The 27,030-nt window shown below is 33.1% G+C and overlaps 1 protein-coding gene across 3 annotated transcripts; it reads right to left on the bottom strand.

Annotated features, from left to right (window-relative positions):
• LOC149486030 (uncharacterized) lies at nucleotides 1-25,593 on the bottom strand. Of its 3 annotated transcripts, none has more exons than XM_089699325.1 (14): nucleotides 22,025-22,169; nucleotides 21,866-21,931; nucleotides 12,738-12,905; nucleotides 8,188-8,284; nucleotides 7,335-7,391; nucleotides 7,141-7,250; nucleotides 6,527-6,757; nucleotides 6,032-6,214; nucleotides 5,522-5,697; nucleotides 5,097-5,300; nucleotides 4,642-4,866; nucleotides 4,185-4,403; nucleotides 2,893-4,083; nucleotides 1-1,986 (listed from the first exon to the last, which is right to left on the bottom strand). In XM_089699325.1, exons 2-14 carry the CDS (start codon nucleotides 21,911-21,913, stop codon nucleotides 1,926-1,928), a joined length of 2,970 nt encoding a protein of 989 aa, XP_089555451.1. In that variant the 5' UTR covers nucleotides 21,914-21,931; nucleotides 22,025-22,169; the 3' UTR covers nucleotides 1-1,925. The 3 variants fall into 3 exon arrangements, with proteins under 3 accessions (XP_089555451.1, XP_089555452.1, XP_089555453.1); XM_089699326.1 differs by having other exon boundaries at nucleotides 6,533-6,757; nucleotides 22,025-22,168; XM_089699327.1 differs by lacking the exons at nucleotides 21,866-21,931; nucleotides 22,025-22,169 and adding an exon at nucleotides 25,575-25,593.
• Between the last annotated feature and the right edge of the window lie 1,437 nt (nucleotides 25,594-27,030).

Genomic DNA, 27,030 nt, shown 5'->3' with positions numbered 1-27,030 from the left:
TTAAATTTACACTATTTAATCTGCAAAATAATTATTGTTCATAAAATATTCACAACACCTACTATTTCCTAAATTATCCATAATTTAACCTAGTTAACATAGTAACATTAAAAATGTAACCTTCTAAAATCGTCACTTCATTAAGCCAAAACAATATACATAATAATATTATTACAACAATATTAACACTTCATTTTCACCTGGGAGAATTTATACCTATCTCGTTTTATAATATTCGAGCTGCTGTCAATTTGATACTTAAAATCTACGCAACACTTAGATACAATTTTATAAACTTATACAATTATTTCAATAATAATTTACAACGGAATAAAATATGTAGTAGGTAATATAAAAATCGTCAGAACTACATACAATTTCAGATAAAACTTCATAAGATAAAATTTTTGAAATGGTTAAAATTAATCGATGCCAAATTTACAAGTAACTAAATAATATAATTAAAAAAAATATATAAGTTTTCGTAAAAGTAGGTTTTAAAACAAGTTAATCCACAACCAACGTCGATAGTTAAAAAATAGAGCTATATGGACTAAATTTCCTCATTTTTCTACGTGCTTTACCTCTAGACAATTTTGACAAAAACATGAACATTTGAATTTAAAAGGCTAGCAAGAAACGTTTATGAATAATTTATTTTCTATGGTCTGAAATAAAAATACCTAAGTACACCAAAGACTAGCTCTTTGTTTATTAGATGTATTTGAGCAAATAATTTTACAAATATCCCAAAATTCAATAAAATAAATAATAAACATTCAAAACAATTTGCCAAAAATGTATAGTTATATTTTAATATAAAAAGAATTACGCCACTCTGTAAACATTATAATTTATTACAAGACTAAATTAAACTATGTCCATATTTTATTACAATTTCCTATATTTTACGTAGGATCTTAAAAACATAAAGCTGTATACTTGTTTGTATTAAGTGCACTATATTAATCAAGGTTTATTTTGTACGATGTTTTTTACTTGTAGTCCGTTAAATGATTATTAATAGATATCTAATTATACAAATAAAATTGTTTTCAATTTTGTATTAGATAAGTTATTCTGGTATTTATAAATAGATATAATACATATATCATTTGGAATATATAAAGGATTTCATTACAACGCAATTCAAAAGCACTATTTGAAGAACTTCCAACCAATAATGCCATGTTCTTGAAGTCCATTGGCTTCTTTATTTTATTTATATGCAGTATTTGTACAATAAATTATATTACAGCCAGAATACCGTCTACTACTTATAAATAGTGAAGAGAAGATGAAAAATATGACGAGGTTAGAAGCTTTATGCATAATAGGTACCATTATTATAGTCATTACATGCCATTGAGTGGCCTAGACCAAACATTTCGAAATTCATCCATATTCTCTGGACTATAATGTTGAGACTCGTTTAAATATAATACATAGTAACAATTGTTAAGAAAGGCTTTCACACGTTACCTCTATATAGATAGACTAAGTGCGCGCACCCGTGATTTTAACTCAAATTAATCAAGGCTAGCAAATGATATTTACAATTTATTTAAAGATAATTACAGCAAATTATAAAAATAGGTACTACGTTTAAATGTAGGCAATTTATTTAATTTCAATAATGTTTATGCTGAACGTAAGGAAGGAAATGTTAAAAATGACGCTCATATAGGTATGCGTATAAAATAGTATGTATCAATAATTATATCTTTACATTCAAACGTTTGTCTTCTAACATGTTAAAATAGAAAGGATTCTATTCACACAATTTAAAATATACATAACGGACTATTTAGAGTAACGATCATTTTTTTCTACTCTGAGAAAATAGAAATCGGTTCTAAAAACTAAATTATGTTTACTATAACCCTGACATCATAAATTATTATCATTTATTTCACCTACATAAATTATAAATAACCAAGAGTTGCATAAGTTTTAACAAATGGAGCGTCACTCTCACAGGAATTCCTGCAAAGAAAAGAATATTATTATCAATCAAGTGTCGTTGTCTCCTGTGAAATTATTACGAACCATGCTCCGTCAAAATTTATTAACTTTCAAATTCAATATTCTAAATTACTAGAATAGTTTTAATAAAAATCTCTATAACTAGAAGTGGCGAGAACTTACATTAGAAAATTCTAGGTTGAAGCTATTAATATTTATCGATTACCTACTAGGTAACTAACTACCTACATTATTTTTTATACCGACTTAAAACGGAATTCATAATAGTGACATCGAGGTGCACTAAAAAAAACAAAATGGATGTGCAATACTGCAATAGGATACTGCTATTTAAATTTATTTTTCTTATATAAAGTTTAATTTTCATTAATAATCATGTGCCTGTAGTAAAGGTGAACTGGTGCTTATATTTTTACCAACTACATTATTTTATTTTCTGTTTTATATTAATTATTAAGCATAAAGATTCATATTTAAATAATACACATCTATTCACATATTTCTTTTGAATGGTCATCAAAATTAATCTTTATAAAAAAATGACAAAAACAAAATGAAATTTAAATACCCAAAAATAAATAAATAAGCATAATTAAATGATAAAGAAAAATGTTTTGAAGATATATATAGAAGAGATATATTAGGTAGTTATATTCACTTACATTCGCAAAAAAGATGTAATGATCGAAATAATATTGTTCAATGTCTTGCGGATAAATAAAAATCATGAGGTAAAATGTACAATAAGTGTATTTATAAAGGAAAAAATACAAAAATAAAACTACTTAGAAAGAAATAAAAAAAACAATAATTCTATATTTTATGTATTACCAATATACAACATACACAGAACTATCTACTGTGACTTGTGCTACACGTATGCACTAAAATTCTTTATTTACTTACTCGTCTTCCCAAGGACAAATGTCATTCCTCTGTTTACGTTCACTGATTGTGCTTTTGCTATCACGCTTAACAATATTATCAGTTTCAGACACGGAAGATAGTTCGTCCCCATGAGCAATTGTTTTCACATTTTCAGACACCGATTTGGAATCCCCCGCCACCCTCTGTACCAAAGGCACTTTATCTATACTATCATCTTCCACTCCGATGTCTTCACAAGTAGCTAGAGGTGCTATTGGAAATCGGATCCCCTCCGAGGTCGATCGCAAACTTTCTTTATCTGAAACTATGCTTAGAGGTGGTGACATAACTTCCGTACTTTGCTGACTTACAATAACACGCGTTATAACGTTTTGCGCTGGAGCAGCATCGTGTCTGTCGATATTACTCCTAATAGTATCTTCTGGAATATCTGATATTTCAGAAGATGTTATTATATTCTCTAATTGCGAGGCCGGATTTGTTTCTTTAACCAAAGATGTCTCTCGAGAGAATGGGGGAGTTGAGGTAACATTATCATTTAAAGATTTTGTATTAGCATTTGGATCTGTGACCGCCATAGACAGTTCTTGACAAATTGCATTTACAGTATCATCAGTTTGATTATCTGGAATTTCATCTTTTGAGTTATCAGTTCTTACTTCACTTGAATCTGCACTGACTTCAACAATAGCACGTTCTACAAATACATGGCCAGGTTCAGTTGGAGTTACATCTGTTGAAGCGAATACTGAAGATGGTTCTTCGGAATGTATCAGAGAGCGGCGTTCGTCAGGAGAGTTTGTTCTCGGAGGAGAGTCACCAGATTCTTCATCAGGAGCAGAGCTAACACTTATCGTTGGGGTAGGATGGTGCGCTGTAGTTTGCGTATGAGAAACTGATGGTTGTATAGCGGTTATGCGTTTTTGTCGAGGGGAATGTGGCGGTGAGGCAAGAGGTGCCAAATGTCTTGGTTCTACAGCAGAAAGTCTTCGTAACGGTGGCGGCGCTCCTCGGAGTCCACCATCTAATGTACTTTGCTGAGGAAGCCGTCTCATTCTTTCTCCACTTCCCACAGCTGCACTAACATCTGACGATGAACTGCCTGAATCAGCCGTAGAATCTTGTCGCCGTCTAACTCCACCGTAAGGTCCTTCTCGAGTTGAAGTTTCCCAAGGTAAGACTTCCGATGTCTCATCATCCAAGGGATCTCTGTAATGCGAAAATAAAATTTTAAAATTTAAATACACACTTTCGGAGTGGCATTTCGACTGATGTTTAAAAATTCAAATGACCGTTGTATTAAGTATTACCTGAAGGGAATGTCACATAGATTAGACTGCGAGTGGCTATGTGGTGGTGGTTCAGGCGGGCGCGGCGGCTGTACGGCGCACACTGCTAGCTCATGCGCCGAACCGGTCAGCGAGCGGTCAGACCCACGTCTTCTAGACAGACCTGTACCGCTCCCACTACCACCACTACCACTAGTGGAGCTAGGCTTCTTCTTCACTTGTCCACCAAAGTTGAAGAATCTGTTCGTGATATATTTTTGTATTACAATAAAGCCAAAGGTTATTTTGTGATTAATAACTATCTCGAGATATATTGAGAGCTTGTCGTAGATTATTGTATTCTTCATATTTTTAAGTAAGCTCTTAAATTATTTATAAATATGGAAATAAGCACAGATACAAATTGAATATTGAAATGGGTTATAATGGGATTATGAGCTGACAATTTTAATATTTTTTAATTTCAAAATAAACGTACTTAGCCTTCTTCTGATAGACATTTCTCCCCTCAGTGAGGAGTCGTTGAAAGTGATCAGAACGTATAAAGCGAGGATAACAGTCCTTTTTCAGCAGCAGTCCATACACGTGGTCTGCGGCGTGGTCGAGCGCGTAGCGGGAGCCGCTTCGACGCGCTTCTGCCACGCGCTCAGCGGTCGCACCGTCGATGTTTATCTCGCACGGTGCACCGGGTGTAAGGAATTCTCTGAAAATATAACAGTTTTTTATAGATTTCTGGTGTTTGGTAAAAATAAGGTGCAAAGTTATAATAATATTTAATATGAACTCTAGGCATTGTATCCATAAATATCCAGTTGGGTCCTCTTCTTATTATTTATATTTTATGAAATTAGCTACCTAAGAATTTATTAACAAACCTCACGTTAAACATCGTACTTTTTTAAAATATATTGAAATGTTTATGTTAAAACTTACTCGAAGATTTCATCAAGCTTCTTAGGTATTTGCTTAGTACTACTTCTTCGTAAATCCATAACAGCAAGCCAAAATCTAATATTTTCATGGGAATACTCTTTTCTAAGAAAACTTGTGAATTCTTGCAGACCAGTTGGATCTGACACTAGTTCTTCTATCGATAGTGCCCATCGCTGCACCCGTTTCTCACTAGGTATTTCAACTCTGAAATGGATAAATAAAAAATGAAAATCAATGGGGCAGAAAATAAATTCATATTATATACACACAAATAGCATTGATAGTAAAGTCTCGATTCTTATCATTATAATTATTGTTTAGGTTTAGCAAAACAGCATGCATGAAATATTATTTATATAAAAAAAATATAAATTATGGTTATAAACTATGTCCATTATATACGTAAAACGCAAAATTCTTCTTACATTGGACTGTTAATCTGCCAAAAGAGAGTGTCGTCGCTTATCCAAGGGTTGGAAGGTTGTGGTTGAGTAAGCCAAGGATCGTAAGGAGCATAGGTTTCTGAATACGCCATGAGCGCTTCCAAAGCCACTGAAGTTTTCACTCTTGTGCGATCCAGGCTTGCTTTGAGGTGTTCAATCTGCGAAAAAATGAATATTTTTTTATGAAATCTATAAATATGAATAACACGTAAATTGTTGAAGGTCAGTGAACATCAATTTATGGCGGAGCAGGTGTTAATTACTTTCACTTCGTTAATTAAACAAACAAACATACAGAGAAACATGCTCTGCTTTGCAAAGTACACATACAATATAATTAATAGAATAAACAGGTAGAGGAATATGGAATAAATTGACTTAGTAAATTGACTTTTAAGTAAAGTACTCATAAGGAGAATATTTATAATCCGGGTAGTACAGTTATGATAATAATGCATGCAAATATTAATGATGGGCATAACGAAAACCTACTTCTCGTTGTAACTGTGGTATTGTCCGTTTCTTCGCCTTCGGTTGCCGGGAGCGCACTGGTACTGGGCAAGGTTCCAGCGCGCTCGGCACGCCGGGCGGCGGCCTCGCGACACGCCAGTAGGCACGCTCTTGGCTGTCGCTGATTATTTTGTCACCCTTCTTCCGCTCTTTGGCTAGACGGACCTGGAATGGACAATGTGCACAGAAATGTAACTGAAATTGGTTGTTATGTTAAATATTGACAAATGTGTTAACGGCTTTCAAACCCAAAAATCGTTAATTTTAATGAACTCAAGTACTTATTAAAATGAGACAATAAGAACAGGTATGTGACTAAGTAATGACTTTTTATTATTTATTGGAAAATATGGCTTAAGAGCACAGGTACACCTTTGTTAAGAAGATAAATTTCATGTACATGAAAGCCTTTTCATAAACTTGAATGAAGAAGTATAAAGAATCTATCTAATCATAATAATCACAAATTCGAATTACCCGAACCTGTTCCTCAGCCTGCATGGTGATAAAGTCCCACTTGGCTGCGAGGTTCTTCTTGAGGTTAGCGAGTGCTTCCTGCTCGTAGTCCTCCAGGCCATGCCTCTGTTTGTTGCGGAGGGTTCGCTTCACGAGGTATATCGCGTACTCGATGTTGTCCGGGCCGAGCGTGGGCGCACTCGACCCGCTACCGGCCACTCGTGGCGCTTGCCAAGGCCAGTAGTAAGGGCTCTAGTGGATAGAACTGGCTGTTTAATTTGGCTGGCTTACATAAATTGATTGAGGAACATTTTGTAGAATTATATTTGTTTTTGAATACTGCACTTGTTATTTTTCATTCCTTATCAGCTCGAATTGAAATAGGTTTTTCGATTCAAATAATGATAGATAAACCTGACAGGTCGGTCTTAGTTCAATAATTATTTATCTCAATAAAAAGTTATTTCAAAGCATATTTCTAGGAAGACAAAAGATTGAAGAATAGTGGTCATGCTTAACAAACTAAAATATCTAAATAAAGGGACGTGGTTCAGGCATTGAATAGATTCGAATTCAAAAAAAGTATGCGTTGTGAAAAAGTGATTAATTAATCAAACGTAAAGGACAATACTTACTTGAAATCGATATAGAGAAGAATCATCTTTAAAAACTAGATTTTTCAGATCGTTGACAGGAAAGAAGTAACCGTATTGACATAGAAGATTGCCTAAATTTACAGCTTCGACTGAAATAAGTAAAAAGAGACAATTTTATGTGGTGAACAAATTTAAAAGCTTTTTCATTCAAATAAAATTCTAATGAAACTTACCATTTGTACCATCTTCATAATGAAATCTTTCCATAAGCCATTCGACAAGATCACATCCTGAAACAAAAGAAATATATACCTAAGGATTCTAATCGACGTCATTACGTTTTGGATATTCCATTTGTTATTGATCATCGATATAGATTATTCTTATATTTATCAAATATATTATGTCATATATATCGTTACGATAAATAAATTATTGTTCGTATGGTAACTATGCTGATAATCCTATATCACGTTTTTATTGTTAACAATGATCGTCTTTGTATTTCTTATCCTCTCTACAGCTCATCTTTTCGAGCAATTGTTTTACACTACAATAATATTGCGGCAGATACCTATGTCGAGCACAGAGCACTTGAATTAACGGAAGAATATACATATATACATATATGAAAATTGAGAGAAAACAAACCAACCTATGATCTAACTTAATAAATAATATTAGAGACTCAGAGGCACGACTTAAAGTCAATCAATGGAAAAGGAACTGCCATTTCGAGTATATAATTGAAATAATAGTAACTCTAATTGATTGTGACTAAATTTTAATGATAACGATAAAAATGATAACCTTCCCAATATCAAATAGAAAATTCAAACTATATGAAAACGCAAAAGTATAAAAATAAAACTACATTAAATGACCCAACCTAGTCAAGGAAAAGGAATGGTGAATGACCGAGGCCCATAAATAAGTTCTAGGTATTGATTTTACAATTAGACAGTCGTCGTTTGCGAGTCGAGACTAAACCATTTGATACAATGTTCATATTGAACTATTTAATTGAAATATGAGACTGTTCAATTATATAAAGATTCATAGAAAGTAATATTGCGAATGTCTTACCCATAAAAGCAGATGGAATAAAGGTGAGAAATAGTTTTTGACTACGTATTGGTACACCTGTAACTGGATCTTGCATTTCCTTAACCAAACATTCCATCTGAAATGTTAAAGAAATTATTTAGTGCTTATTCACATTTAACAATGCATAACACAAAATAAAAATGAAATATATCGTAAGAAATTAAATACATTTGTTTAGCTATGCATCGGCAACAAATTGTTTCGTCATTTCTGAATTCAGAGAAAAGGCAAAATGAAACTTATTAGTATGTTTAATTAATCGATTGAACACAACGAGGATGTTCTTTGTTCCACTGCACATTTTTTGCTTTCCTATTTTCTATAAGATATTATACCATATCTTTTTTATAATTAATTTATCATTGTTATCTCAATAATTGTAGTCTTGTATACATAAAACATCTGATGCTACAATAATGTTTGAAGCATAAATAAAAGATAAATACTTTTAAATCTGAATACAAATAAATCGTTCATAATATAATTAAAATAATACTATGATATCAACGTAGTACTGATATCAGCGTGGGCGTTACTGAAAATCAGTGCCGTGACTACGTCACATCTATCATTAATTGGCATACAATTTCAGCGCAATTTGTCGCACGAACCCAATTCTAATTAATTTCTTTTATAATTATCATCCTTATATTTTGTTTTATCTTATTTAAAAAAAGCAATCGTGCTTATTTTTGATGCTTCTTTAAACTTTTTCATTTTAACAATAATATCTGAAAATCTTAAAATTCCTTAACACGCTTCTTCATAAAATCGTGAAGGGCAATTGATGCTTATACAGCTTATCTCGAAGCATCTTCTTCTCGCCGAGGACAAAGACCAAGCCACTGTAAGGGATGAGAGCCCTTATCATAAGGCTTTAAGCAAAGTCTGACGCGATATTTTTAAATTCTTAAACTTGGAAAATTTAAATGTATACCATTAAATTGTGTGACCTATAAACTAGAGTGCAAATACAAATTCCAACAGTTTTGACGTCAGCTGTAGCGGAAGTAAGGATATTTCACAATTTCCGTCTCTCCGTGAGAAGCTGTGAAACAATTTGTGTTGTCGCGAGTTTATATTTTGCATAGCTGTAGCGCCTGTAGCGATACATAATTTTAATTAAGAACCACAAGATATTTATATTCTAAATTAAATAAAATAAAATACTTCTCAATTAATCGACCTACAACCTGGTACTAAAGAAATTCGATCAGTTAAACAGATTTAGGCATGCATAATGCATCTGCCCCTTTCCCCACTAAGGGACACGGGACTTCACTTTTTTAATTATTATTACTGATAACAGTAAAAATTGTCAAACTAGAGTAAGGTAATTGGCAAACTATCTTTTGTTCATTTATTTCAGTGAAATTTTGTTGTTAAAATTAGATGTTGCTCAACGTTATCATCTTGAACGTCAGTACACAATCGATTCAATACAACGTAACAAATCAAATACAATAAATAAGGTGTGATAGTAATATTTGTGAAATGTTTAAAGCGTATACGGCGGGTATCTGAGCCGAGGCGCGAAGGCCAAGAAGGTGACGTCACAGGACGATCAATACTGGCCCCGCATCCCGGCTGCCACGAATCTTTACTTCACGGACAATTTATACCTATTGCAAATAATATTTCATACCCTGTTCAAAACTTTGTCTTTGATATGGCTTGCAATTTAATCCAAAATTAATTATAACGATCGTAGCACGGCAAAGCATAAATCGCTGCGACAATCCGCTTATAGGAAATTAAATTTTGACGTGGTTAATTTTGTAGACGAAGTATTTTGGTAAAATTTGATACGTTGAATATTACTATAGAACTATGAGTATGGTATTTTTTGACCCAATTATATTGTTTACATTTTACATAAAAATATGCAAAATTATATAGGTATCTGTACAAAATTACGTCACTTTTGAACTATGTAGATACCTACTAGCTGACTAGCTTTGATTCTTATTTGCGAAGGATAGATTCTACTATCCCGGATTGGCGTGAAAGGGGGTTGGGAAAGGGAAATGCGGGTTCGAGTCCCGCCTCGTGATCGAATCTTTTCTATTCTTTATAAATTTATGAATTTATATAGATTCTACTACTTAGATATATTTTTTTCGTCCCCACTCCAGACGAAAGATACTCCAGATAAAATTAAGATCGTTTAATTAATATGTTTTACACGAGGACTAATTTTCAATGAATTGCATTCATAAGGAAGAATATAGACACACAACGGCACGCGTACATACCCAAAGGGCCAAAGATCTTTTAAAAAAGTTTTTTTTTTCATTTAATCCGATTTAAAAAAGAAGGCGATATAAAAGTATTAACAGCAATGATTGCTACAAGCGTAATCCATGTTTCCGCGGTATTATGTGTGCCGGTTATTGTTCAACCCTCATTTTGTATTGTTGTACGCTATCCCGAAGCCTTACAAATTACAATACGAATGGGGTACAATAGGACAATAGAGTATGCCAGCGCTGAGTAAATCAAAAACATCAAACATTATAATTACGAAAATGTTTTCATTGCTTTAAAGAGGTCTTCTTGAAATATTACAAGTTTTATAAAAATAACTTTTTCCCCAACCTACATGTTATGCCAGGCATTAATCTGGAAAGTATAAGCACAGACTAATAATAATATACTACGTACAAGTATAAGTAGGTACGAACGAACTGCGCTTGCTGGTAAAAACTGTATGTTAGTATTTTCTAGTGTTTAGATCTTTGTGTTAGATTTTAAGCGATTAAAGATTTTTATTTTATTTTTATTTACCCGACGTTTCCAGTCTGCCCGTGACCACGCTCGCTGTAAGTTTTCGAAACGTCGGGAAAACAATAATATAACTAACTATATGTAATGAATAAATCTTTAATTTCTGACTGTATGTTAGTTATAGTATTAGTTACGTAAAATGTTTCATACAGGATCTCTTTGTTAATACCATGAGATTATCTAGTCTACTATATAATTTCCATACTTATCTTAGTTTTTCGTAGGTACATCAAAAATTAGAAGCAAGGTGAAGCGTGCGAGATAACGATCAAATTGGGCTAAGCTGGACTTAATGTACCGTGTGTGCCGTTTCGCTTAGTTATTTGAACCATCACGTAATTTTGCTTTTTACCCAAGGCCAATTTATATGCATAGCTGTGTCTAATTAGAAAAACTTAATATAATGTCAATATTCATACTCAAAGTAATAATAGCTCCCTTGTTTTGCACCTATTACTTGAAGAATGGTATGTTTTGAATATTTTTTAAATGATGAATAGAAATAGGTATTCGAGATTCTAGAAGCATTATTTTTATTTCCTATACAGTTCGTCCCCATTAATTCCAATAAGAATTTCGCTTTCTCTTCATTCATCCTCTTTATGTACCTATATTTGTTTTGTGACTAATATCGCAACTCCTGGGTGGAGAAATCAGAAAGTGTCTGTTTGCATGTTACCTTTTTAGTTTGATATTTTTTGGAAAATAAATATTAAGTATATCATATTTAATTTATTTTATACATATAGGTACTTAGTCATCTTGTCGATTATTTGAGATGATCTGCAGTACCTACTTCTCACTAATTATCGATATTCAGATCGCGTCTCGAGAGTTATATATGGATTAGAAGATCTATTGTGCATACAATAGATACTATAATATCCAATTAACATTGAACGTAAACGATACGATAGAGTATAGACGATACAAATAATTGAAATTGAAATTAAATCTCCAAAAGCCGGGTCGATAACCTCGCAATTTTATTTTTTAAATAATATCTCAGTGTTATTCAGTCACGAAACATGCTAGACTTTACACGCTCGGATTAAATTCGTGGTAACGTACGTTGGATCATATTGCCATTTTAAGTTGCATTAACATTTTATAAAACACAATTATTTTGTGCAGTGGAACACATGACGTGATGTTATTCGTCATCTATTAACTCGTTTGTTGAATTAATTAGCTGACGTTTCTTGCGATGCAGTAGAATGTTTTAAATTCTAGAATGGCGAAACTGTTCATTAATTAAGATAGAAATCAAAGAACCGGTACAACTAGTATATATTTACGTTTGCAAAGGGATTATTTATTATCTATTAATTAATGATGAATGACGAATGTTTGATAAACCTAGTTTTTATAATAGATACTGTTAACATGTTCTTATTAAACAGTGATTAATAAAGGAAATTAGGCGTAACGAATTAATTGCATTACTAATTACCTTTACCTTTATTAGGTACATATCTTTAAAAATATATAATTTTCAATTTAGCATCAATAGATGTTTGTATATTGTGTTAAATATATTCTGCGAGCAACAGCATGTTTATTTAATTAGTCTAATGAGCACATGCATAACGCGGATTTGCATAGATAACAAAACATTGAAGATCTCCCAAAATGAGGGTACACGCGTGTTGCAACCACCGTCATTAATCCATAAGTCACAGTTATTCGGCAATAATAGTCATAAATTTATAATCTGTAGCAGTGTGATAATCTGTACTGACCTTATCGAAGGCGAGGGGTCTGTGCCTCGGCACGTCCGCGAGTTCCATGGCGTCGTTGGTGCGGGGCGAGGAGAGCGGGCGCGGGGGCTGAGCGCGCGCCGCTAGCCGACCTCCATGGGCGTCTGCATGGGCCGCATGCCGCTCGCGCCCGCGCTGCGCCCCCGACACCTGTCACCGCCACCACCATACACTATAACACTCGACTTTTTTATAGAGGGGGCACGACATGGACTGGCGCCTCATAAATGTATCTACGTAATACTTAAGGTCCAAAAGGTGACGTTCAAATACGTACGTATAAGTGATAGGTTTATTTATTTTTCGTGAATGGATTGAAATAAAAATGCTAACGTTATCAAATTATATTATGTATAATAGAACATAGATAATTTCATGTTTTGTATCAGAAGTAAAATTGATTTTAATTTAGGTTCCTACTTAAATTAAATTAACATGCTTAGTTTTTCTTATTTTTAAACTTTACTGTATGTATTCTATTTTGATGGATCTCTTATAGGCAGGTACCTACTAAGTTTAATTCCTTCACTTAATATGCATTAAATTTGAATCAAAATAAACAATAGAATCATTTAGATATTTCGTATAGGTACCTATATCTACCTAGGTATATCCTTGTTTACATTGAATGCAACCATACATTGCGGTTACATATTTCCAAATTCTATATTTTAAACTTATTTAGTATCTGAGTACGTACGTATTACCGCATCTAGATTGGGGTAGATCCCTTTAAAAATAATAAAAAGTGCAAAAAAATCGTAGTCGGATGAAACCCATTATATTAGAAAAGGAGGGGAATATGATGAAAATAAAAGGAAAAATAAATTACGGTCAATCCGAGTTCGGGAAGTGGGAGGGGGGAGCTTTTAAGAGATAAAAATGGTTTCTCTCGATTTCCGACAAAACTACAAGTCCTACGGAAAAGAGTTCAATGGCAAAGTTGTAGGTAATAAAAAGATCTACAACTTTTATATTTACAATTTTTTCACATAACCTCAAAATTTAGGTGATAAATTCAAAAAACCAATTTTTATTTTTATCTACTTCAAAATTTATTTTTTTTCTACGAAATTTGGTGGAAACTTACTTTATTATGTCCCAAATACACTGTAATTTATTTGATTGAAAATATTTATTTTTTCGCCTTATTTTGAATTAATACCAAAAAAACAACCTAATTTTTAATCAAAAAGTCACCCGTCAAAATATCAGCTTTTTTCAAAAACTTGGGAAGCCTTTTATTCATTAAAATCTCTACTTTCATATTATGGTGTAAAAAAATTAACATTATCATAGTAAATGTTCTCAGGAAATGCATACAAACAGTGTGATAATGAGCTTTTACTAAATCAGGCACACTTCTCGAACTCTTATATAATAACTCTTATATCTTCTGTTGTATCGGTTTTTCGGTAATATTTCAAAAGAAAAAAAATAAGTATAATATTTTATAGCATATTCAAAAGCAAAATGATGTCGGTAAAAACATTTCAGGTAGTTTGAGATTTTTTTTTGTTTCAAAAATTATCTACTTACTCTAGTCTAAGTATTTAGGTACATATTTATTTTCCGGGGGCTCTTCAATATCTCAAATAAATACACAATGAAATTGATTTTTTGTGTTTGACGTGATTATATTAATAGGTACCTATTTAATTTATGCAAGTATAATAACACTTTTCATTCTTGTACCTAAGTCCTAAGTATAACAGTCATAGGCTTGAGGAAAACAAGTGGGTAAATATGTAGATGAAAAATATTTTGATGCTTTAAAACATATTTATTATTTACCAATAGGATCCTACCTACCAGCCTACCTACTTCTTAATTAATCTAATGACCCCTCCAAATATAGTTAGATTGGTACCCCTTGAAGACTGAAGTACCTATCTTTACATAATATTATGTATTTCATAAAACAAAAGAGGAATTACTTATATAGCGAAGCGAAGTATGTTAGTACTGTATTGCCATTGCCGGAGACTAATTCTACAATAAAAAATAATAATTTGGAAAATCCAAAAGTGCACGCCTCATAATTTTTTTTAATAAATATTTATTAATTATTATTTTTGTTTATTTAATAACAATTAAACCACATCGAATCAGACCCTGAAAAATGAAAGGGTTCTATTCCTGAGCATACTCAAGCGTAAGAGAAAAAAAAAAGACTCGATTAGTAAAGTATTTCGGTCGCTATCGTGTTAACAAGAAAAAGGATCCGCACATACAGACACACGGACGTCCAAGACAGAACTTTTTTAAACTGTTTTTTAACTAGTTTAAATAACAAAAATGACATCAAAAATATCATGAACGTTAAAAATAGTGTTTTTTCTTAATATGTGTGTGTATGTATTATCTTACAAATGCAATGTATGATACATAAAGACATTTTAAGTTTGAAAAATCAGATGTTTTGCGCGAAGTGACAGTAGTACCCACCTCAACGCTTCGCTTATGAGGCGTGCAATAAAATTGATACAATTTTTGTTCTAGAGACAATGTGGCTTTCTATTAGCATACGTCAAGCACAACCTCACTTGAAGTAGTGAGCCGGGATGATAGATGCGCTTGACATTAAAATGTATGAAATGGGTGGCTATTTGCTACTTGTAGCCCGTCTGAGAACTCCAGAATTTTCTACGTGGACTTTACTTGAACCACATATAAAGTTACTTCACATTATACCTTACCTTTACCTTTACCTTTATTTTTCATATTTTATTGTTAAGAATGTCGATCAATTAATCCCGATATTACCTTTTGGACATATTACTTAATTTATACATGTATTTTAATAGGTAGGTACTGTTAGGCCGGATGACACTGACACAAAATTTCGGGTCATTTGTTCATGTCGAACGCCATAACGCCCACGCGACTAGTCCCCCGGTACCAGCGTTCTGGCCATCATTTTTCTTTTTGCCATTGCGTACAAAAAGAAAAATGATGTACCCCTGTAGAACCGCCGTCCTGTTACAAATGACCCGAAATTTTGTGTCAGTATCTCCCGGCCTATGTATGATTCACCTTTTCAATCAATACCAACCTTGTTTTTAATGGAAGTCGGCAGATGACATTTTCCTAACTAAGATTTACGCAAGTGTCAAAACAAATGACTCATCATTGCAACATTGCATTGCAACAAATAAGAATCACGAAACTGCATTACTGCATACAGATGACGAATTAAGCCAAATACCTATAAGTTAACGATTTGGTTTGCTAAATTGATTTTAGATTCAAACATAAACATTATCAAAATGAAGCGATGTCCCTATCTCACTTGGGATCACATATACCTTCATATATGGGGATTAACCATTAGATATGATTAGGTATTATAATGACATACACTTTCATAACTACTTACTAAATCTTTGACATCGATAGAAAAAAAGAAAGATAACTGACTATTTTTTATTGGAAAGAATTAAAATAGTGAATCAAGAATACAAGTCTAAAATAGTTCAATGAATAATAAACCAGTCTAGTAGCTAGGAAAAAGTGGAACAGCACACCCATTGATTGGCTGTTTAATTATGTATACCATTAGCCGACGAGAACACTGAATAAGTGAAAGAAACAACATGTGTGCACATAAAATAGTGGTACAATCCTTTTTACAGGTGAAAATGAGAGTATGATTGCATAGCTTCGATTTTAAAATTGAGAGCTCAACCGGGATCTCATCGAATGCCAGATTTTATTACAGTCTATTTATGTTGTAAACCAATGTTTACGAGCGGCTTTAAACATGTTTTCAAACAAACTCACTCGCTTCATTGCACACATACTTGGAAAACATCATTCGACGCTTTCGCATTCAGCTTTCTGTAGCATTTATTTCCATCAATGAAACGGAATGAAAGTAAAACATACTATACGATACTATACTGTTAGACGTAACTTTTGATTTAATATTTTTGTGGATGAGTAGTTGTCAATATAGTTGTCACTGTTTCCTGTCCGAACATGCTTAGCTGTCGCATACTATAAATTGCCGCAATCCTTTGACTCGTGGCGCATTCGTACGAATCGTGCCTAGGGGCTCGGACGCTGTTTATACGACGTTCGACCCAACTACCCTCACTTTACTAATAGTCGTTGACTAGCTGCGTTTTGTTATCAACTACCTACATCAATTAGGTAGCTGTGTAGAATCGCAGTACATTCTTATTACATTTCAAACTAATATTTAACTAACTTCGCATCTTTATTTCTTATATCAGAAGTGGGATTGAATTCAAGCCTACACTTGTTAATTGTTTTGAGTTTTGTAACGGCATACTGGCGTTTGTGTTTTTTCGTGCGTTGTGTGAAGTAAAAATTTGTTACGTGGATTATTGTAACGGGAATGTAGTTCATCGAAGGAATTGTGTGTAGTGATCCAAATCGCTAGTCGAACCCTGGCGTTGAGGTATTATCTAGTCGCTGGCGTATCGTAGTGATGTATTTCACTAGTCGAACGAGCGTAGATATACCAAGATACGCGAACGGAGTGATTATGTCATGTGGACGTGGTTATTGTTCTGTCAGGTCAGTCTGGCCGAGGCAGGATGGTTGTGTAATCCCGAGATGAACTACCGTAGTGTTTTAATACGAGAAAAGGCGTACGAGGACGTACGATTGTCAGTATGGCCGTGTTAGACGTAACTTTTGATTTAATATTTTTGTGGATGAGTAGTTGTCAATATAGTTGTCACTGTTTCCTGTCCGAACATGCTTAGCTGTCGCATACTATAAATTGCCGCAATCCTTTGACTCGTGGCGCATTCGTACGAATCGTGCCTAGGGGCTCGGACGCTGTTTATACGACGTTCGACCCAACTACCCTCACTTTACTAATAGTCGTTGACTAGCTGCGTTTTGTTATCAACTACCTACATCAATTAGGTAGCTGTGTAGAATCGCAGTACATTCTTATTACATTTCAAACTAATATTTAACTAACTTCGCATCTTTATTTCTTATAATACTAATACGATACTAAGGTCATATCTGTTATGAAGGAATTGTGAATTCATAATAGGGTTCACACCTTTTACGAGTAATATATAAAAACGGTTTTATGAAGAGGAACAATGCAATGCTATGACAAATAGACAATCTGTTTATAACGTTTGTTTACATGATATTGTGGAAATACATATATTCTAAATTGAGGTACTGGCATATCATAAATCAATAGGTAGGCATGTACCTAAACTTAATATTGAAATCCTAAGTATTAACTTAATAGATATTAATTGTTACTTCTTATTTCTAAATAATATTAGGTAGGTATAGGTCACCGCCACCACCATACACTATAACACTCGACTTTTTTATAGAGGGGGCACGACATGGACTGGCGCCTCATAAATGTATCTACGTAATACTTAAGGTCCAAAAGGTGACGTTCAAATACGTACGTATAAGTGATAGGTTTATTTATTTTTCGTGAATGGATTGAAATAAAAATGCTAACGTTATCAAATTATATTATGTATAATAGAACATAGATAATTTCATGTTTAGTATCAGAAGTAAAATTGATTTTAATTAGGTTCCTACTTAAATTAAATTAACATGCTTAGTTTTTCTTATTTTTAAACTTTACTGTATGTATTCTATTTTGATGGATCTCTTATAGGCAGGTACCTACTAAGTTTAATTCCTTCACTTAATATGCATTAAATTTGAATCAAAATAAACAATAGAATCATTTAGATATTTCGTATAGGTACCTATATCTACCTAGGTATATCCTTGTTTACATTGAATGCAACCATACATTGCGGTTACATATTTCCAAATTCTATATTTTAAACTTATTTAGTATCTGAGTACGTACGTATTACCGCATCTAGATTGGGGTAGATCCCTTTAAAAATAATAAAAAGTGCAAAAAAATCGTAGTCGGATGAAACCCATTATATTAGAAAAGGAGGGGAATATGATGAAAATAAAAGGAAAAATAAATTACGGTCAATCCGAGTTCGGGAAGTGGGAGGGGGGAGCTTTTAAGAGATAAAAATGGTTTCTCTCGATTTCCGACAAAACTACAAGTCCTACGGAAAAGAGTTCAATGGCAAAGTTGTAGGTAATAAAAAGATCTACAACTTTTATATTTACAATTTTTTCACATAACCTCAAAATTTAGGTGATAAATTCAAAAAACCAATTTTTATTTTTATCTACTTCAAAATTTATTTTTTTTCTACGAAATTTGGTGGAAACTTACTTTATTATGTCCCAAATACACTGTAATTTATTTGATTGAAAATATTTATTTTTTCGCCTTATTTTGAATTAATACCAAAAAAACAACCTAATTTTTAATCAAAAAGTCACCCGTCAAAATATCAGCTTTTTTCAAAAACTTGGGAAGCCTTTTATTCATTAAAATCTCTACTTTCATATTATGGTGTAAAAAAAATTAACATTATCATAGTAAATGTTCTCAGGAAATGCATACAAACAGTGTGATAATGAGCTTTTACTAAATCAGGCACACTTCTCGAACTCTTATATAATAACTCTTATATCTTCTGTTGTATCGGTTTTTCGGTAATATTTCAAAAGAAAAAAAATAAGTATAATATTTTATAGCATATTCAAAAGCAAAATGATGTCAGTAAAAACATTTCAGGTAGTTTGAGATTTTTTTTTGTTTCAAAAATTATCTACTCTAGTCTAAGTATTTACATATTTATTTTCCGGGGGCTCTTCAATATCTCAAATAAATACACAATGAAATTGATTTTTTGTGTTTGACGTGATTATATTAATAGGTACCTATTTAATTTATGCAAGTATAATAATACTTTTCATTCTTGTACCTAAGTCCTAAGTATAACAGTCATAGGCTTGAGGAAAATAAGTGGGTAAATATGTAGATGAAAAATATTTTGATGCTTTAAAACATATTTATTATTTACCAATAGGATCCTACCTACCAGCCTACCTACTTCTTAATTTAATGACCCCTCCAAATATAGTTAGATTGGTATCCCTTGAAGAATGGTAAATGTTAAAAATATGTACTTAATGACGTTTCAAAAGTGCTTCTAGAAGAAGTCTAATTGAATAAATAAATGTTTGAGTTTGAAAGACTGAAGTATCTTTACATATGTATTTCATAAAACAAAAGAGGAATTACTTAAATAGCGAAGCGAAGTATGTTAGTACTGTATTGCCATTGCCGGAGACTAATTCTACAATAATAAATAAAATTGATACAATTTTTGTTCTAGAGACAATGTGGCTTTCTATTAGCATAGGTACGTCATGCAACCTCACTTGAAGTAGTGAGCCGGGATGATAGATGCGGTTGACATTAAAATGTATGAAATGGGTGGCTATTTGCTACTTGTAGCCCGTCTGAGAACTCCAGAATTTTCTGCGTGGACTTTACTTGAACTATAAAGTTACTTCACATTATACTGTTTTTAAAAAGTTGAGAAATTTGTACCTTGCCCTGTATTTTTCATATTTTATTGTTAAGAATGTCGATCAATTAATACCGATATTACCTTTTGGACATATTACTTAATTTATACATGTATTTTAATAGGTAGGTACTGTTAAGCCGGAAGATACTGACACAAAATTTCGGGTCATTTGTTCATGGCGAACGCCATAACGCCCACGCGACTAGTCCCCCGGTACCAGCGTTCTGACCATCATTTTTCTTTTTGTCATTGCGTACTAAGACCCCTGTAGAACCGCCGTTCTGTTACAAATGACCCAAAATTTTGTGTCAGTATCTCCCGGCCTATGTATGATTCACCTTTTCAATCAATACCAACCTTGTTTTTAATGGAAGTCGGCAGATGTCATTTTCCTAACTAAGATTTACGCAAGTGTCAAAACAAATGACTCATCATTGCAACATTGCATTGCAACAAATAAGAATCAAGAAACTACATTACCTACTGCATACAGATGACGAATTAAGCCAAATATGATACCTATAAGTGAACGATTTGGTTTGCTAAATTGTTTTTAGATTCAAACATAAACATTATCAAAATGAAGCGATGTCCCTATCTCACTTGGGATCACATATACATATATGATATATGGGGATTGGGGATTAACCATTAGATATGATATATGGGGATTGGGGATTAACCATTAGATATGACTAATAATATACACTTTCATACACTTTCATATAATGATATACACTTTCATAACTACTTACTAAATCTTTGACATCGATAGAAAAAAAGAAAGATAACTGACTAATTTTTATTGGAAAGAATTAAAATAGTGAATCAAGAATACAAGTCTAAAATAGTTCAATGAATAATAAACCAGTCTAGTAGCTAGGAAAAAGTGGAACAGCACACCCATTGATTGGCTGTTTAATTATGTATACCATTAGCCGACGAGAACACTGAATAAGTGAAAGAAACAACATGTGTGCACATAAAATAGTGGTACAATCCTTTTTACAGGTGAAAATGAGAGTATGATTGCATAGCTTCGATTTTAAAATTGAGAGCTCAACCGGGATCTCATCGAATGCCAGATTTTATTACAGTCTATTTATGTTGTAAACCAATGTTTACGAGCGGCTTTAAACATGTTTTCAAACAAACTCACTCGCTTCATTGCACACATACTTGGAAAACATCATTCGACGCTTTCGCATTCAGCTTTCTGTAGCATTTATTTCCATCAATGAAACGGAATGAAAGTAAAACATACTATACGATACTACTAAGGTCATATCTGTTATGAAGGAATTGTGAATTCATAATAGGGTTTACACCTATTACGAGCAATATATAAAAACGGTTTTATGAAGAGGAACAATGCTATGACAAATAGACAGTCTGTTTATAACGTTTGTTTACATGATATTGTGGAAATATATTCCAAATTGAGTCATTAAGACGTGTAAATTTGTAAATGTACATGAACATTAAATCATTTACCTTGTCAGTACTGGTATGTTATAAATCAATAGGTAGGCATGTAAACTTAATATTGAAATCCTAAGTATTAACTTAATATTAATTGTTACTTCTTATTTCTAAATAATATTAGTTATAGTTATTAAAAATTAAGTGTTATATCATTTTAATTAACCAGTATATAAAAAAAAATACCTTGATAAGCCATGTCGATGAATTAACAAATTCATCAATAGATGACATTTCCTATCAGTGCATGATCTGAAAGAAATAAAAACAAACACTGCTAACAACACAACCTCTACAAATGGTCACCAAATGGTAATAATTCAACACAATTAACACTTGACTAACCTTTTTAAACTAATCGGAGGGAATCATATTGAGACAATGTGCGTCAATGACGAAGCTCATTGATCCCAGGATGACACACGAAGTTGAACTTCAACTACTTACGGACATTTGTTTCAAAACCATTTGCGTATAAATAAATAAGATTTTCCGAGACGAGAAAAAGATAGATCGCGTCTAGAAACAGTTGAATTATTTGACAAATTACTATTTTGCTACAAACGACGAACGCGCAACGAATCGCAATATCTTCTGATAATACAGATAACGCTACGTCTAAAATCTCATCTTATGTCGTAAATTTTAGAGTCTCAGGGGAATTTCGGGGCTTAAGCACCTTTAGATAATTGAGATAAGTGGACTCCGGCGTGCAAGAGCCAGCCTCAATGGATAATAATGATGTTTAAACCTAGTTAGCTCGCTTCATAACAAGCTTCATAGTTTAGACGTTAATATTACATATTCATAGAACGATTACTCTAACTATGCATAAGTCAACCTTGTTGTTGCTCATTATTGATATAAATTATCCTCGCTTCCTTATCATTTGCTTACAAAATTGCACGCCTCATAAGCGAAGCGTTGAGGTGGGTACTACTGTCACTTCGCGCAAAACATCTGATTTTTCAAACTTAAAATGTCTTTATGTATCATACATTGCACTTGTAAGATAATACATACACACACATATTAAGAAAAAACACTATTCTTAACGTTCATGATATTTTTGATGTCATTTTTGTTATTTAAACTAGTTAAAAAACAGTTTAAAAAAGTTCTGTCTTGGACGTCCGTGTGTCTGTATGTGCGGATCCTTTTTCTTGTTAACACGATAGCGACCGAAATACTTTACTAATCGAGTCTTTTTTTTTCTCTTACGCTTGAGTATGCTCAGGAATAGAACCCTTTCATTTTTCAGGGTCTGATTCGATGTGGTTTAATTGTTATTAAATAAACAAAAATAATAATTAATAAATATTTATTAAAAAAAATTAAGAGGCGTGCACTTTTGGATTTTCCAAATTTTTAAGCATACTATAAATATATTTCAAAATTAGGAAGCAAATTATCTACAATCTACACATAGATGACTGAAGGAGATATTGTCGTAACTAACTATGAAGAAATAAAAAAAAATGAAATTTTTACTAACTAAACTTAAATAATATTAAGTACCAATATTCTGAAAGCAAAATTTCTTAATGATCTTAATTTTTTACTAAAAATCCTTCCTATCACTTTTAAATGTACGTTTTGTTATAATATATAGATATTAAAAGATTTGTTTACTTAGTACATAAACATACATTTAGCAGCTCAATTATTTTATAAATATTAATATAATTTTTATATAAATCTAAAGATCACATGCGATAGTGAGACAAATGACTGTGAACATAAAATAATTATCTATCAATGAATACGGGCTTTAAATGAATACAAAGACTGTGAAAACTTTCTCGTAAAAGCTTATCCTTCGTATCTTAAATCTAAATAAGTATGAAGTGGAGAGAATAATTGTGTTTTATTACATATTCATAGCTTGAATAAGAAACGAAACTGTAGCCTGCAGGTCGTGTGTGAGGAAAGGAAAGCAATCTATACACATTAATGGTGACTATGTATGGAGTGTTACGACTGCTTTATCTTGTCAAGTCACAGTCAGCTGCGATAATATTGATATTAGCAGGTTTACTTAACTGTGAATCAGTTTCTTGGAATATGTGAAATTGAATCTAAAAGACAATGCATCGCACAGATTTATTCATATCTTAAACAAGAACATGTTATAACTGGTGAAAATAGAGTAATTGCGACACTGTTTTCAGTCCGAGAATAGTGAAAATACTATGTAGTAGGTATAAAGCGACAAATGAAAATATAACTACTAAAATAATAACTGATTTTAGTATCACATATAAAATTATATAAATATATATGCATAACTATCAGTTACTCATAATACTAAATGCATATACATACGTATCAGGTCTTTGTATAATATTATTTTACATTTTGGCAGTCAGTCTCTACCTACGTTAAAATATTATTTCTGTGTAAAGCGAAAGCTGTGTAAAAGATTTGTTTACTTTCATTTTTTCCTGTTACACTTTATTATCTAACTCGTTCCACGATTTCCTCCTATAATTTTATAATTCAGTCACTGGGTACCATTTATTATACAACATTGTTGACGTTGATCTGCGAGACTGCACTAAGGCGTGCAACTAACTGTGAAACATAACAGGGACACATCTATTTATATGCATATTATAATTTAAGTTGTTATAAAATACAGCAATAGTTATAAAATATAGTGCAACTAGGATTAAACTTACAATTATGTGTGCAATGAGTATGCACATCAGTAGAGCTACGCACATAGAGTCAACATTCTACGAAAATATACCTACTTTTTAAAATAATTTTATAGTACTCATAAGAAATCAATATAGATAATATGTAGAGAATAAAATATGAAGGCTATGGATTTTATACCTTAAAATTGCCTACCTCATTCTTGATGGACCCAGCACATAGAGACAAGCTTCTGACGAAAGAGACGTCTCTTCCCATGGATACATTGGTACATTTCTAAATCAGTATCTCGTTCAATTCGATGTACATAGTCGGTATTAATCAATTAACACCTATAATACTGAACGGCCATTGCTTGACCACTCAGTATGTTAATTGCTTAGAAAATCTTTGAAAATGTTTATTTGTTGAGCTATTTATAGAGGATATAAGGATATAGGTACTACAATTTAGTCTAATAGCAATAATTCGACGTTAAAATTGCTCAAGATAGAACAAAGAGTTTTGATTTTAACCATTTTGTTGAAGTTTTTATTGGGTTATTTTTTTCATATTGTGGGTCTACGGGTCTACTGGGTCTACGAACAATACCTAATACTAATAAAAAAAAATGTCACCAGTATAATTCATTAAATCATTAAATAATTAAATATCATCTACTCGATAAAGTAATTTACCTAAATATAAAAACTTTATGTAGCTTATACATATATCAATAATATTATTATCTATCTGTGACGTGAAAAACGCGTTAACAAATCGTAGAACTCGTAGAGGTCAAACTTAGTTACACGCAAGACTTCACTAGGAAACAGAATGGCCTAAAATATTTACTTGTCTTAAATCAATAGGTATATATTGTAGGTATACTATAATATATTTATATATTTTTAGTAGCAGGTATATATGTTTATCTACATTATATTCATATTCCGAGTAGTATGATCTATGTTTATTCATTTTAAATGAGTGTAATTTCTATCGGTCGTAAAAATGTACGTAATTAAACGTTCCTTTGGTAAAAGAGTTTCTCGAGGCTGTGAGTGGTCGAACGGGGTTTGGCAAAGCGCCCATTATGTAACACCCACCTACAGCGCCTCTCCAAGAATTCACTTAATCTTGAGGCAAAAGCGAGATCTTAGAAAAGTCTCCGCTCGCTAAGGTGAAACTTAAAAGTTTAATCGATAAATTGCAAAACATTTAAAGCTAGTTTATATAATAAATAGTAACTAACCAACAAGGCATGAGAGCAGTCGAGGGTGGAACACACGGTGATTATAATCACAGAGGCCGTATAACACCAGTATTTTGAGTCCAGAAAGTATTCGATATCAGGAAACGGGTCCCGATAAATGTTTTGCCCGATAACGTTACCTACATATGTTCATGTAGGGGGGAACGCGAACGTCCCGGCGACGGACGAGGCTCGCCGGCGCTAGGGTATGGGCCCGGATACTTTACCTAGCGGCGGCGTAGCGGGGCGTGTGCGTAGGGCGAGGTCTCGTCGCGCGGTCGTCGGGCGCGGTCGTTCGCTGCGGTCAGCGGTCGCGGCGCGGCGCGGCCATGACGGCAGCGCGGCTCCCGGGGGCGTCTCGCGCACTGCCGCTCGCCGCTCGGGGCCGCCGCGCGCCGCGCGCCGCTCCGGCCCGCGCACGCGCCCTGCGCCCGCCCGCCCAGCTCGCGAATTGATCAGCCGGATTCTCGATTGCGATGAAATTTATGATAGGTCGTGGATCCTATTATCGACGATATCGCGTTTCACGTTAGCCAAGATTGACACAATATATTTACAAAACAATACATTGACGATAGTCGTGTAAAATGGAAAATGCTATGCATTAGTTTGTATCAGGCTGAAGATTAATTAATTCCGTGCCTGCGGTTTTAAGTACGCTCATGACTCATCGTAGCAATTTCTTTAGCGTACATACCCTGCCTTTTTACGGCTTTCCATGCAGAATCGTTTAATTGGAGGGGATTTTATACTAGATTTTACTTAATATCTTTTTCGAAACATTGCTACTAGGTTTAGGGACATATCCTTCTAACATATTTTCTTAAAATATACAGAACGGGTTGTTGATTTGCATACCTACTTTTTGTGTTAAACTCGCATTAGCCTTTATAAAACTCACGCTCAATATCAATACGCCATACCTACCTACAGGTTGCCCCAAAATCTCACAGTGCTTCTAGAAATTATCATTTATTATATACCTACCTACTATTTCTCTCGGAACTCGTAATTAGCTATATAAGTACCTACCTATAACCTATAACCAAGGACCCAAAATGGTAGATGAGGCTGATGGTATTGTAGATGGTTTCAAATTGGAGCTGGTGCGACATAGGGGAGACCGAGGGGAGTTGAAACAATTTTCACGTTTTGTTTAATATAACTCAAACTATAATCAGAAATCTTGAGGTACTAGTACCAATCGATAGGTTATTCTATACACTTGCGAATGGTTAGCAAAAAGAAACTGTAAGCCTTAAAAAATGTGGTGAAAAATCGATTTAACCGTAACAAGTCAACTTGTTTCAACTCTCCTCATACCGAGGTAAGATGAAACAGAGGTCGAGGAGAGTTGAAACATTACGATTTTGGGCAGTAATGGGAGCTGCAAAATAAAAATGATGATTTGATTTAAAGGTTTTAATTAAAATCAATCTTTTCAAGTAATCAACAA

This window comes from Colias philodice, chromosome 9, assembly GCF_061535455.1.
Source record: "Colias philodice isolate Cphi_HAF_F1 chromosome 9, ilColPhil1 Martin Lab GWU primary, whole genome shotgun sequence".
NCBI lineage: Eukaryota > Metazoa > Arthropoda > Insecta > Lepidoptera > Pieridae > Colias > Colias philodice.
Note: the sequence above shows the minus strand (reverse complement) of the source record. Positions and strands in the feature narration are given on the sequence as shown.